The 15,759-nt window shown below is 40.4% G+C and overlaps 1 protein-coding gene across 6 annotated transcripts in view; it reads left to right on the top strand.

The window, feature by feature from the left end:
• Positions 1-9,610, top strand: part of pag1 (phosphoprotein membrane anchor with glycosphingolipid microdomains 1) — an 80,919-nt gene extending 71,309 nt beyond the window's left edge. For all 6 annotated transcript variants that reach the window (XM_002936621.5, XM_004915161.4, XM_004915163.4 and 3 more), the window contains 4 exons: positions 299-392; positions 1,131-1,735; positions 5,186-5,245; positions 7,039-9,610. In XM_002936621.5, coding sequence (XP_002936667.1) covers positions 299-392; positions 1,131-1,735; positions 5,186-5,245; positions 7,039-7,401 — 1,122 coding nt within the window. In that variant the 3' untranslated portion in view covers positions 7,402-9,610. The remainder of the gene's footprint in view (positions 1-298; positions 393-1,130; positions 1,736-5,185; positions 5,246-7,038) is intronic.
• The last annotated feature ends 6,149 nt before the right edge of the window (positions 9,611-15,759 follow it).

Genomic DNA, 15,759 nt, shown 5'->3' with positions numbered 1-15,759 from the left:
AATGTTCCATGATTTTTTTATTATGTCTTTGGTGTATGGCTTGTTATATGTTACAGAACAGATGAATTACTGTAGCCCTGTTACAGCCAATGCAAATTGTGGAGATTTCAAGAAAATGTGTTCATTTGTCCATTTTTATCATTTTTCTTTATAACATTTACTGAAGCAAATATTACTTTTTGTACATATGCATGCTCTTTCTTTTTTGCATGGTGCATTTTATCTGCTTGTGGAATATCTTGTAAAGGTTACATTTCATAAAGTAAAAGTAACCTTTTTTTTTATTTGGAAACTGCAGCCTTCTGATAAGGAAACATACAGCCACTCTGTTACAAGCCTGGGCACAGAGGCACCGGCCAGTTACCGAAATGGTGCAGTCAGTAATGGTGATGGTGAGTAGCTCCAGTACATTAGCTAACATGGACAAAGGCAGCAGTCAGTGTAATTACATTAATTATCTACATTGTGACATCTGTTGTCGACATTCATATTGTCATTCGGTGCTAGGAAGAGAGTGATTGTACGTGTTCCTCATACACTCGTATCCGAATATCCTGAGCACCTATTTGCGTCGGCATATAACAGATGATTGTTGTAGGAAAGGAATACAGCACGTCGCCTTCACTTTAAAACTGCAATTTCCATAAACTGACACCAACCTTTATGTAGATGCTGAGAGGGGGATAGTACATCAAATTGATTATCTCTAGACTTTATTTCAGTTATTTGAAGTTCATATTACATTTAAGTTCCCCTTTACATAAACACAATTTCCAAAGTACAGGTATGGGTTCTGTTATCCGGAAACCTGCCATCTAGAAAGCTTTGGATTATGGGAAGCCCATACCCGATAAATTACATTATAATCAAATAATTCAAATATTTTTTAAATGATTTCCTTTTTCTCTGCAATAAAACAGTACCTTGTACTTGATTCTAAATAAGATAAAATTAACCCTTACTAGCTATTCATTTGTAAATGATTTTTTTTTAAACACGAAAAGATCCCCTATCCTGAAAGCTCCAAGTCCTGCACATTCTGGTTCCATACCTGTATGTATTTTCTTACTTTGCAGTACTGAGTAGTTAATTCAAAACGCCTCTGAATATGAATGTTGCTTTTCCTGCAGTTTCAGAAGACAGCAGCGCTGCCTGCATTCAGCCATACGAGGATGTACAGGGCTCCCTGCCTGACCTGTGCGACCTTCAGGACTGCACATCAAAATCAATAAGGTGCCACCAAAGCCGAGAGCTGCCTAGAATTCCACCTAACAGTAACCTAGAGACTATAAGCCCAGCAGAAGATGATGAGAATGAGTTACCTCTTGGGAATGAAGGGCCCTATGAGGTGCTAAAGGATAGTTCCTCCCATGAGAATATTATTGAGGATTCACTGTATGAAACTGTAAAAGAAATAAAGGATGCTCATGCACTGCCCCTCAATGAAGAAACAGAGAGATCCATGGATGCTGTAAGCCCTAAGAGACAAGAATTTAGGATAGAGGCTGGGGCAGAATATGCTTCTGTGGATCACAACAGGAAAAGCCGACAGAGCATCAACACACAAAGTGCTGGCAGCACCCCAACTTCCCAAGAAGAGGACGTTCCACCTCCACTTCCCAAGAAACTATTGGATGAAAATGAAAATGTGCAAAGCAAGGAACCGGAAGCAGAACCAGAAGCAGAACCAGAAGCCTTGAAGGAAAATATAGAGGGTGCAAGTCAAGATGACAAAGTAGGTTTATTGAAAAACTGATTTAAAATAAATCTCTGCTGAGATGCTCTGCAGCCACTGGAACAATATGTGTTAATATAAGATGTGCTGGTCATGAGTTTCTAAATATGATTTATGCGAAATTAAGTATATGAAACAACAGGAAGATTGTGTGTCGGCATTGTCAGAACCTTGTATGAATAATTGTATTAACATAGAGGACAATAGGAAAGGTACTAATTCTATTACTACTATGTGCCTAGGGTATAGTACCAGGAATGGTTATTAGCCAGGGTCGTTGCTTAAACAAAGCTACCAAATTTTACCATGTTACTTGACACAAATAGGTGATTCATAGTTTTGCTCCAGTTTTGAATTGGAGGTATGGGGGGGGATCTTCCAACTGGACAATTGGCAGCTTATTTATCAAGTTTCAAGTGGTTGCTTATTTAATTAATAAGGAAAACACTTTCTAATGAAAAAGCATCTCTAATTTTTCAAGTTTACAAGCTCTAAAAACTACAAAAGTTTGAGTTTTAGAATATGGTTTGACTTTGCCTAGGACAGCTCCCATTGAATTCTATAGAAACTCACAAGCTTTTACATGGCAAATTTTTACATTAGAGTTTTCAGGTTTTTTGCACTTCATAAACAGCCAGACATTCGAATTTCTGAACCTTAACTCGAATTTAAGTTTTTTAAGTGCAAAAAAACTTGAATAAAAAAAAAAAAGCAAACTTGACCCATGATAAATCACCCCCTTAATTCCTGGCGCACATTAACAAATTGGTCTCCTTTCCTTAAAACAAATTAAGGGTCCCTATAGAGATTAGTTTGCAAAATTAGATCAAGATCAAGGGGTTTCCTTAATGGAGAAGGATCTAGGGGTTTTTGTTGATAACAAGTTGTCTAATTCCAGGCAGTGTCATTCTGTGGCTACTAAAGCAAATAAAGTGCTGTCTTGTATAAAAAAGGGCATTGACTCAAGGGATGAGAACATAATTTTGCCCCTTTATAGGTCCCTGGTAAGGCCTCACCTTGAGTATGCAGTGCAGTTTTGGGCTCCAGTCCTTAAGAAGGATATTAATGAGCTGGAGAGAGTGCAGAGACTGCAACTAAACTGGTTAAGGGGATGGACGATTTAAACTATGAGGTTAGACTGTCGAGGTTGAGGTTGTTTTCTCTGGAAAAGAGGCGCTTGCGAGGGGACATGATTACTCTGTACAAGTACATTAGAGGGGATTATAGGCAGATGGGGGGTGTTCTTTTTTCCCATAAAAACAATCAACGCACCAGAGGTCACCCCTTTAGATTAGAGGAACGGAGCTTCCATTTGAAGCAGCGTAGGTGGTTTTTCACGGTGAGGGCAGTGAGGCTGGGGAATGCCCTTCCTAGTGATGTGGTAATGGCAGATTCTGTTAATGCCTTTAAGAGGGGCCTGGATGAGTTCTTGATCAATCAGAATATCCAAGGCTATTGTGATACTAATATCTACAGTTAGTACTAGTGGTTGTATTTATAGTTTATGTATGTGAGTGTATAGATTGGTAGGTGTGGGTTAGGTGTGCTGGGTTTACTTGGATGGGTTGAACTTGATGGACACTGGTCTTTTTTCAACCCTATGTAACTATGTAACTAAGGTTAGTCAGCATTTGAGAGCAATATTGTTCAAACATACCACAGTCCCAGAACATATGGATCAGAGTGCCGTCACAGTCAGATATATATATATATATATATATATATATATATATATAATAGATAGATAGATATAGATATATTGGGGTAAAAAAAAAGCCTCTGTACACAATAGGCTATCATTAACCTTGTGTAGAAGATAAAACCGTAAAGTTAAGTAGAAGGTATATAAATACTTCACTACATGGAAAAAGTGATCCTATTCTAACTTCAAAAACCTTAAAGTCCATATATAAAAGGTGGAGTATACGAGCAGAGAAAGCCACCACAGTGGGTAAATAGGATAAATTCAGAACACATTCGGGATGAAATAAGGTAACAAGTTGAGTTTTGCAATCCATGACTCATGTTTAGAGGAAAGAGGCCAGGACATTATGTATATACTCAATGTATTTAGCAATCATTCCCATATGTTCTGCGACGCCAATATGTGTTGTTTGGGATGTTGTATGTTTAAACCAGGGCGGAACCACCAGATGCTGCTGAACTACAACCCATTGCATCAGAACAAGCTTTGAATGTAGGTGAGAAGCCGCAGGAGGAGCATGCCAGCTAAACGTAAATGATAGTCTATTCAGATCTACCGTATTTTTCGCCGTATAAGACGCACTTTTTCTTCCCCAAAACTGGGGGGGAAAAGTTGGTGCGTCTTATACGACGAATACGCCTGAGCCCCACTCAGGTTTCCCAGCATGCTCGAGTACAGGCGCCAGTTGGCCCCAGAGAGTGTCACCTCAGTGTCTCAGGCCGGCTCTGCAGCCATGGAATAGGCACAGCATTCAGCAGCCTGAGCGGCTATGGGATCAGCAGGCACCTCAGTGAATGGGGCAACCCCCGGCAGTACTGTGGGACAGCCCCCCCCCGGACGTCTGACAACGCAGAACGTCACACCGAGCGTCGCTATGGCAAGTTGCGGGGTTTCGTATTTTTTAAATTCGCATTGCTTACCCATACTGGGGGGCCTCTTGGGTGCTAGTAGGGTAGGGTGGGGAGTAGTAAATAGAAATGATGGAGCAGGCGGGCCGCGCTCAAGTATGAGGTGAGTGTGGGTGCACAGAGGAACATGAGTGGAACACAAGTGGAACGAAACACTCAGACAGTTTGTGTTATTGCTGTGACAGCGCTGGGACGCACAGCCCGGGCAGGTGTTTCTGGGGAGGAGGCAATAAGGCACTACATGTACATTTAGATTCCGTGGGGGGAGGGCCGGGCGTCTCTTCTCACATGCAGAAAGTATCCCTCAGTGTGACACCGTGCCGTCATGTCAGTGCTCAGGTGACAGGGAGATGTGCGCCTTTGGACCATAGTGTGTGGGGGCGGGTTCCGGCTGCAACATGTACGGGTAGCTGGGAATGGCAATGCCGGGCTGGGCAGGCTGTGTGCGGCGGGACAGTGACAGATGTGCTACTGGCAGATTTTTCTAGATTTTCCTCCTTTAAAATTGGGTGCGTCTTATATTCCGGAGCGTCTTATAGGGCGAAAAATAAGGTAAGTATTTTTCATTCAGCGGTTGGAAATGGAAAACAGTGGCTATGATGGGATAAATAAACATACCTACAGTGTTAGTGAGTGTCCTGGGGGCCACTACAGAGCCTGACATCCTGGACCCACAGCAATTAGATATAGATAGTGCCAGATTGTATAAGTTTTTATATAGGTCCAGGGTGAAAATATTGATCGGCCTAAGCCCACTGGGACATCTCTGGTAGACTAGTCCGACACTGCATCACCCAGCCATTGATTTTCTCCTTTCTTTTTTTTCTTTCCTTTCAGAGACAAAGTTTAGTATCCTACAAATCTCGAGAAGAGGATCCGTGTCTTACAGAAACAGATGTATGTACTTAGAATTCCCTGTGTAACTCATGATACCATTACCTGTGTGCTATACTATGCACATAGCTATAGTTAATTTGGGTTAAAAAAAAAAAGACTCTTCCAAATGCATGTGCATACAGAGCTATCTTTACCTTCACATACATATTATACTAAACTAACTGTGGCCTTGTGTTTGTACAACTGAATAAAACTTGGGATCATTTATCAACACTGGGCAAATTTGCACCTGAGCAGTAACCCACAGCAACCAATCACTAATTAGCTTTTGTTTAGCCATCTGAAAGTATAACAATCACAGCAAACATCTGATTAGTTCCTTTGGGTAACTGTCCAGGTGCAAATTTGTCCCGAGATCATAAATAAGCCCAGTGGTTTACCTGTCTAACTTTTTTTTATCAGAATAGTCATGCAGGTATTCCATTCCAGGCTGCTCTTATGAGAGTAGTTCTCTATGTGTTTTAATCGGGGACCCTGGCCTGTAACTGTATTAGTACGACACTAGAATTCCAGTTGCACCCCATTTATATCCTGTGATTGTCTGCCCATTAATGTGTGCACATAATAATTCTCTATAAGCTATTTATTCAATAGCATATCAATCACAATAAAATAACTAGCAGTAACTGAGTGTGTGTATAGGGACTGCATGAGCATCGGTTAACTCATGTAAAAGCCTACATTTTCCTACCATGTATATAAGTTGGACAGGTCTTCCCCACTCAAATGGCATCAATTGTACTGCATATATCCCCTCTGTTTGCCAGCACCATCACATTTTCCTAAAACAAATACCAGCTTTTTTGGCTGCTCTCAGCCCCTCTCACACATCTTCAGTGACATTTACATCTGCAAACAGCACATGTGTGCATAAAGTTCATGCAATGAAGAATGCAGGCTTACACGGGCAGAACTTACTTTGATCAGAACTCTTGCTTGGATTGTGCCCTGTAAAAGTTATACTGAGCTCAAGACAAGGAGGTTAGGAAAAAAGCATGTTTCTCCAGCAGAGTGCACAAGAGCAGAATATCTGTGGAAATTCTTCGTTGGCTGCTAGACTGGAGGGTGTGTTTGGTAACCAAAGTTGATAAGAACTGAGCATGCTTAGTAGCCAAGAGCCAAAGTCATTTTCTAGGGGAAGGGGCCGAATGGGTTAGAGGCGGAAAAGGAATCCTAAGTGATTGACTAACAGGATGCTGCAGCCTTACTATTAACTTTTTAACAACAGGAGTGGCAAAAAGGCTATTTTACATGTCCTGTAAAGGCAGAAATATAAGGTAGATAATACAAGATAAGATAAAATGCAAGCTTTCTGTACTACTTAGGTGCCTACTTCAGGTATGGTATCTGTTATGGGGGAAGTATAGCCCTTATTCAACAGTTAATGGGTAGGCTTGCGCAAAACATACTTTAGAGTACTCTGAAGTAAGTATTTCTACTCTAAAATGTAAGAACAAATATATAAAATATTATCATAAGACCTTGGGAGTTCTACACAAATCAGGATTAGCCCAGGGCCCTTTGCATATAAATAACTAGCAAAAAGCTTGGTGTTTTCTGCTTCTGCCCTCAATATACAGAGAATGCCCAGTTTTTCCATCATTCCCTGAGCCTGTGGAGCTTACACTTTACCACAGCTATACAAACCCTATCACCCCAGTGGTGTGAGTTTTTCCTTAGTCATGTTAGTAGGTTTGGAAAGAAATAGGTGCACTCAAAAATGTATGGAAGCACGCACACAAATGTTACATTCCATGTTATTGCCCCTTATTTATATGATGTCTCTGTTTTAGATTTCAGCCATGTATTCCACTGTGTCTAAAACTAGTGGGCAGTCCTTCGAACTTCAAGAGGAATTTTCCCACTATGCTTACATTCAGGATATTGCACAGGACACATCCCCAACCACCTGCAATGGTACTTATGCCACTGTCAGAGACCTTGATAAAAGCCCAGATAGCATAGCTGGGCCCCATGCGATGGACAAAGCAAATGGAGGGCCTGATCCGGAGTATGAAGCCATTGCTAACTTAAGCAGAGAAGAGGAAAGGACTATGTTATACACCAATGCTGGCCAAACGCTTCTTGCACATGGAGAGAGTGACTATGAAAGTATTGGGGATTTGGTACAAAATGGGGATTTTACAAGACTTTAAAGGCCTGGGAAGTGACTTTCTCTCTTTTCAAGCTTGAATAGCACATGTCTGTGATGGAGCCTTTTGTACTTTTCTCATTGTGGAGTGAGGACACGGAAAAAGCACACATCTGCTTATTGCTGCCTTCCAGGCCCACGTAGGGGCCTTTTCATATCAGCCTTAAAGAACATGTGCCAGGCATTAACCATAATCTGAAGGATTGCCAAATGGGAACTGATCTTGAATTCAGGCAGCTTCTAGGTAGTTTTGTATTTTTTTTTTTTAAAGAAATCTTCCATAAATGACTTTTATTCTGCAGCTGTACTGTGTATACAAATAATGGGATTTAACAGTGTTGATAATTATATTGAGAGAAAAGCTAATGGTCACAGCAGGATTAAATCTACATTGTTTAGAATACCATTGGATATGCCAGAAAGTGTGTTTTTATTATTCTGAATAGCTTACAATTAGGTTGTATAGCAGCAACGGCAGTGCTTGCATTGTAACATGAAGTATGCAGTAGGCTGATGCTAGAATAAATGGGATCAGACTGATCAAGTTACGCCCCTGTACAGCTGCTCAGCTTTATACTCCGTTCTCATAATCGAGGTATTAAAGTCAATTCTCCCAATGTGGTGGGCCATGTCTGGGAATAAATAAAATATGCACTCCTCTAGTATTATCCCATTATGCAAACCATGTGTTGGGGCTTTTTATTGTTAGACTGGCCACACGCGCACAGGTTCATTCATACAGTTGGACTGATTTAATGTATGACTTCTGACTCTGTGCTCATGTTGCTCCCTTTAATATCATTAATGGATCAGACAAACTTCTGCCCATGACCAGCCTGTCTGAATCTTACCAGCAGTCATGTGATTTCTATTGGTTACTCCTGCAGAACAGGAAATATTTTTCTTTGTTTCACTATACAGTTACCATCATTGGACTTGGGGCTGGTATGAGACAATGGCAGGCTGGCATACCAAAGCTAAAAGTGTCACCCACAACTCAAGTGGAAATGCATTCTATACTGAGGGGTCAGAACCAGAACAGCGAGGCTGGGCTTAGCTGCCTGGTATATCCTATTTATGTAACCAACTTGGAACTCAAGGCTGCAAAAGATTCCCTACAGCTCATACAGCAGGCAAAGGCTGACGAATTTCACTAATGACTGACTTCTAATTATTTTCCCCCAATAAACACCACTTTACTTCTGCTGCCTAAAGTGATAGTAGGGGGTTACATTTTACAAGCAAGGCGGCACTGAGACACACAGCAGGATTATACCAGTTTGCTGCTAGGCGGGGGGGGGGGGGGCACCATAACCCAGAGAGACAGGATCAGTGGGGAGAAATATGAGACGCAGGCAATTGCTAATAGAACCAGTTAATGCAAAAATATTTTTAATACACCTGTGGAAGGTTGTATGATTGCAGAAGAGCCATGACAGAATGAAGTGAAGGGGTTTGGGGACATATATGCCCAAATGAAATTAGAAAAAGGTCTAGGTGATACATTGTTAAAACGGTCTGTTCAATTTACAGGTTCTGCTGCCCTCTAGTGCCCAATAAGTAGAATACTATAAAAGATATTAATTGGTGTAGTTTTATTTTTTATACAGTCCACTTGCCTGAAAAGCATAGTAGCAGCCCTAACTAGCACAGTAATTACCACCATAGGTTGGTTCCTAAGTGACCAGTCCTGCAAAGATTGCTAAGCAGTATTTGTGAGTGTATTTTTAAGCATTAGTTTTGAGGTGCTGGTACAGACTAGTACAGCGGTGTAATATGTTTGCCTCTAATTACTGCCCTACCTACACACATCTGTGGCTCACAATACCTAGCAAACCATACAGTTCCTGCCCCTGCTTTAGATCAACAGCAGTGGTCCCATGTCCCAATGTGGGAAATCAAACTGGCTGGCAAATCAGTTGGTAATCAGTGGGTAATCAAACAATGCTGGCTGACATTCTAGTAACTAAAGGATGTGTATATAGGGCCAAACTTGTACCTGCTCTAATCTAGCATACTTCACCTCTGCTGTATATAAAGCTGTGCTCTTCCATTTTATTGATTCAGATGTACAGGAATTTTGTCAAAAAATGTGAGGTTTAAGGTCCTCAAACATTTGTGAAATACAGACTTCTTTAAGTAGGCTGAGGTTGTAGCAGGATACAGAAAGCTGTCGATGTGACTATTAATTACTCTTCATACTGCCACCCTTTTCTTCTGTAGAAAAAAAACTTATTACTCAGGTATGTTTATTCTTTATTCAACAAATGCTGTAAAGATATAAAACCAAAATGAGTCAATGTAATGTAAAGATGATGAGCTTGCCTTATGTCAATGATCTGGGGAGCAAAAATCTCAGTGTAGCAGTCTTATTCACTAATTCACTTATTCACTGATGCTGGTAAATATAGGGGCAATGTCTATAAAACCAGTAGAGTCCATATCCCAGTCAATAGCAGACATATATAAGGGAAATTCAAATATATCTGACTTGCAAGTGTTTCAGTTTCATGCAACAGACTGAAGACATTTGGGTAGTATGTAATAAATGGTCTTAAGTGTGTTACTTGTCTAAAAATAACCCATAGCAATCAGTCAGCAGGTAGCTTTCACCTGTCGACAAACATCTGATTTGTTGCTATGGTGGTTGCTATGGATTACTAGATGTGAGCAAACAAAAGACTTTTTGTTACATTAACCTGTTGGTTTTTTATATGAGCGGTACAGAAAAATTTGTTTATACTGTAAATATGTAATAAATACAAATAGTATTACAACAAGACACGGCATATGCAGCTTTACAGAGGCAAACAAGCCAGGCCAGCATAGTGTATTGTTTTTGGTAAAAGAAAGGCAAATACCAGTATAGTATTTGGTGTGTGTAACATCAGCCTGCTCCTGGATAATCAGGGGCTTTTGCTTTACAGAGTTTAGTTTTACATTCATTACTGATTTAGAAGGATGAGCAGGGCATAGAGAGCCAGGAAGCACTCTCAATAAGTGCCAATAGTGTAGGGCAGAGGTTTTTTTTATCTTTAGACATTTGGTTCCCAAACATTTTTTATAACTTCCACAATTGGCCTTTAGTCCATAACAAAGTTCTGTGATCCTCCAGTGCAAAAAATATATTCACCCCAACTTCATTGACCTTTAGTCTACCTCCCTAAACAAAGGCCCACCCCACAGCCTGGAACAAGCCAGAAGCCCCTCTTCCATTCTCATTATTAGCTGTGTTCCGCTTTCTGCGCTACAGCAGTGTTGTTATAATTTACCTCCCGTATGTTTTCCACCTTGGTACTATTAGGAGATGGGTGGTAGGGAAGCCAAAGGGACCTGCATGTACATTTATTGTAAAGTGCATTGTAAGAGTAAAGTGCTACTCAAGTACAGGTTTACTATAATACAATAAAGAGTATATGGCAATTGGTTCAGTGTCCTTTATATACTAAATATGCATGATGTTTCCAAGGTGTCGACGATGGTTTCAGATATAATGCAAATCATTTTTGGGGAACTACAAACCACCCCAATACTGTTGGCTTACCAGCCCTTTGCATACAGGAATGATAATGCTCTTGCCTCTACGTAATCCCTGGCAGGCCTGTATTTGTGAGAAGGCCAAAAATCCCTGCTCCTAGGGTGGCATACTGCCCGCCATATTGCTAGGGAGCCACAATCATAACTACACTATCTGTCACATATTCCTTCTTTAGCATGGCTCCTTATTTTCCTTGGCTAGCGTGATGTGTAGGTGGGGGGTAGGGGAGACACTGCTGGTAGGTGGTGGGGGCAGTGGTTGGTAGCAGCAGGTGGGTGCGAGTGGCAGTCTGGCCTAGGGGCACAAAGATTTATCATCCGGTCCTGGTCTCTGGCCTTAACCTGTATAGTTACATAGTTACTTAGATGATGAGGTTGAAAAAAGATGCGCCTACTTCTAGAAATCAAAAGTAATACTGCGGAAGCTGCCTCCAATTTGCTCAGAAAGAAGGAAGGCAATTTCACGATTAAGCCGAATCACTGTAAGTAATGGGTTTCACTCTTAGCAATCCTAATGTTATGCTATGGCGAGTTTTTTTTTCAGGAGATTTGTCACTTGTGGTAGTGCAAATTTACCCACAAGCAACAAATCTTACTATGGGCCATTGCCCTCAGCATTGGTGACAAAATGTACCATGTGCCATCACCCTTAAATGTATCAACACTGCATCTAATCTGTCACTTAGTCAACAAGACTGCCGGTTGGTTGAAAGCCCCTACAAGAATAATACATCCTGAATGAATTCACTTGTCCTATAAAGGTTTATCACTGACCAGCACCAATGCTCTCGATGCCCTCCCCCAAGTCATTTGTAAACAGATTAATATAAGTGAACCCAATACCCCCTTCAGCACGCCACTTAGATTTGGAATCCAAATTGAATTAGACAGTATCCCATTAATATCCACCATCTGCACAGAATCTTTTTATTCAGTTTCTATTCGTGTACAAACAGCTGCACCAAGACCAATTTAGAAAGCAAACATTGATGCTGCACTGTATCAAAAGCATAGGCAAAGTCCAAGAAGAAGATATCTGCAATAAAGTGCTTTCTCTCCAATTGCTCTATGCTTCTGAATATATATAATTACAATATTGTTGTCCCCCTACCAGCAATCTGTTATAAGAGGGAATCATCAAATGAATCTCTTTTATATAAATTATGGCTCTCGTTGTGTTATTACCTAATACAGTTGTGTAGAGACACAGACAAAATATTCCCATTCTGTAATCTAACAACCAATCAGATGTGGTGTTCTGTGAATCTATATGAATTACACTACTAAGATGTAACTAATTGGCTGCTGCTGTGAGTTTTAGCCCCTAGAATGTTTCCCATCAGTTTCACATTGCAGCTTGCTGTGCTAAACTGGGATTCAGCTTTGTTCCTCTGCCATTAACATACACTTTATGCCTCATAGTAAGTTACTGAAACATAGAATTCCCCGGTGGCTTACAGTCACATGCCTTTTTTTCCCACTGAAATGAATGACACACAATGAGCCCCAAGCATGTCTGTGCCTAAATATCCCTCTGATTCCAGGATGTCTTAATAATGGTTCTTTTCTTTTAGAATTTTACCCCTTAGCTCAGCTATTTAGGTTCTTTCTTACAGCAAACCCTTTAAACATCCCTAGACTGAAAATATGCAATTTGGTTATTAATTTCAGTTTCTATTACAATACTGGCTAATTATTGTCAGTAAAATTAGTGTTTTCTAACCATTTTAACTCTCAATTACCATTTCTCTCCCCCAGCTACAGTTCTTTCCTACTTTCAGGTGTGTTTCTCCCCCAGTATGTGGCTTTTTCTTTGTGTGTGTGTGTAAATCACTTACCTGTTTATAACTACTATCTCTCCCTCAATCTGACTGTACTCTGTAGTCACAAAAATGATAAACTTGGCTAAAAATGGCTTAAAGTATCTACACACCTGCCAGTCCAATGTGTTATTCCAGAACCAAAGGTATTAATAAGAAATTGGTTTTCCCTTTGCGCTGGTTGCAAGACTGGGCGCTAATGTCGGACACTCAGGTCTGGCTTAGAGTCAGAGTTCCAATTCGTTCCATAGCTGTTCGGTTTGAGGTCAGGCCTCTGTGCAGACTTCTCACATTCTTTGTTTCCAATTTCAGCAAATTCATTTTATACAAACCTAGATTTGTGTACAATAGGAAGAAACTGTTACCTGTTATGAAGTGAATGCTATAACATTAAGATTTGTTTTCAGTGGAACAAGGGGCCTTAGCCCAAATCTCCACCAAAACCTAAAGGAGAAAGAAAGGTAAAAACTAAGTAAGCTTTATCAGAAAGGTTTATGTAAATACAGTCATAAGCACTCACAGAAACGCTGCACTGACTTCTCTGTCAAAAGATTTCTTGTGTCTGTTTTCCTCTGCCAGAGACACACAGCTTTCAGCTTCCTGCTCTCTGCTGCTCCCCCTTCCCTCAAGAAAGCTAAGAATTCACTCTTCCCCCCTTAGGAATGTGGATCTGAGCCAATCAGCAGGAAGCTGACTCATAGTCTTACTAACTGAGCCTGTTCACTTGGTCTGGGTGTCGGTGCAGGAGTGAGGCATTATGGGAACTTTCTTTACACAGCTCAGCGTTCTTTTTTCCTGTTTGGCTTCTGATCATCTGAACAGGTGAAATATGGGGAGACTTAAGGGCACTATTGAGACAACTGAAGGTATGCCTGCAGCTTGAGATTAACTCTTTATTAGCCTTTCCTTCTCCTTTAAAGTGAAAACGACTTTTTAAAATATGAATCTACATAAAAAGTTCCCTATGGGTCATGTTGATCATTCTTCGCTGATAGGGCCGCTTTTGTAAGTAACTGTTACTTGAAGTTCCTAAACCTGACTGTCCCCTCTCAGCCTGACAGTTACAGCTTCTAATGCTAACGGCCTCCTGCTGCACAAATATGGCCGCCCCCTCATAGAGAAAATAAAAGATTTAAATTCTGTTGTCAGTATCTCTTTAATAGTAGGTGTGTTTTCAGAGCAGAAATGTTTGCATCCACCAAAATAGGATGGTGAACTGCAATCAATCACTCGGAGAAAGTGTGGGTATGGGATTTGTTATCCAGAAACCCGTTATCCAGAACCTTCTTAATTTAGTAAAGGCCATCTCCTGTGACTCCATTATAAGTAAATAATTCTAATTTTAAAAACTGATTTCCTTTTTCTCTCTAATAATAAAACAGTACCTTGTACTTGATCCCAAATAATATAGAAATTATCCTTTTTTGGAGGCAAAACAATCCTATTGAGCTTAATTATTGTTTAAATGATTTTTTTTAGTAGACTTATGGTACAAAGATAAAAAAATTCAAAAGATCCCTTATCCAGAAAACCCCATGTCCCAAGCATTCTGGATAACAGGTCCCATAGCTATACTTTAAACTAGTACATTAGTATGGGGTCATGTAAAGTTTGTGTGTGGCTGCTCACCTATGCAATCCAATGTCATTAAGCTCTCAACTACTAGATCTACGGGGTTTCCAACTGAGCAGTAAATGTTCCAGCTGAGTATATGCAATTTTATGCACCACAGCACTCGGCAGACCCCAACTTTGCCACTGAATTGTTGCCCTAAAGCTTGCACTTTACCATCAGTTCACTTAATGCTGACCAGGGCAGCTCTAGCAGGGCAGGAATATTACGGACTCTGCCTCTCGGAGCAACTTAATAAGATCACTGTTAAAAGTGGAACCAATTTCTCATATTTTGCATAAACCCTGTGTGTAACTGACTGCCAATTCAAGTTCACAGTGAGTAAAGCTACCGTAACATGTCCCCTAAGGGTAAGGCCCCAATGAGGCAAGCCATTACTGACCATTTTCAAATCTCAATTAGTAAAAGAGGGCAGGAACTGAGCCAGATAACAGCAGTCATTTGATATTAGAGCCAAAGTGAGATGCAAGTTCTATCATTTGTTATTCTGAGACTTGGACAGTGGGGGTCATGGTTGGAGCCCAGTGAAGACTGAAGGTGGAGTGAGTGACCTATGGTTCTGTAAGCACTCGCATTTCTAGAGGCAGAAATAGGCTAATGTCTGGGGCATTTCTAGCATCATTGCAGCAGTACTGTATTAATTTTTAGCCCTGGCTACAGCAGCCTAATTGGCTATGTTAAGCGATAAGCTGATAGTTGACCAATGACGTTGTGTCAGCAGGATTGTGACATTTGGCCCTTCCAGCATGATATAGTGACACTAAAGGGAAATGTTTGACTCTTACACTAATTTCATGCAGTCTGACTTGGAAATCAATAACTGGTTGCAAGAGAAATTAAGCCTAAATAGCCATTTAATTCCAAACTAGAAGGCTGAAAAATAACAACAAAAAAGACCAGTTGCAAAAAGTTCATTTCTGCATTATTCTAAAATGTAATGGGTCAACTACTCAGTAAAAAGAGAATGGGATGATTCACAAATCATTTATGCTCTGTATTTAATTGCAAATAAGACAATATCAATTGTTATAACCGAGAAATATAGTTTTCTGAAATAAATACAGTATATACTCATTCTGAATTTCATGCCAGCAACACATTTCAAAAAAAATTGTGTAATGGTTAAAAGAGCATCCCAGAAAGTCTAGGTCTCTCAGTAAAAATGGGGGGGGGCTACACTATTGTGTAAGGAAATATTGCAGCTATTTAGGATTAACGTTCCTTAGTGTAAAACTGCAAACAATCTGGGAATTTCAAAGTACAAAATATCATTAAAAGGTTCAGAGAATCTGGTGAAATCTCTAGGGATAAGACTGAAACCCAGTATTGGCAGCTGTAACCATTGGGCCCTTGGGCAGCACTGCATTACATAC

The sequence above is a fragment of the Xenopus tropicalis genome, chromosome 6 (assembly GCF_000004195.4).
Source record: "Xenopus tropicalis strain Nigerian chromosome 6, UCB_Xtro_10.0, whole genome shotgun sequence".
Taxonomy (NCBI): domain Eukaryota; kingdom Metazoa; phylum Chordata; class Amphibia; order Anura; family Pipidae; genus Xenopus; species Xenopus tropicalis.
Note: the sequence above shows the minus strand (reverse complement) of the source record. Positions and strands in the feature narration are given on the sequence as shown.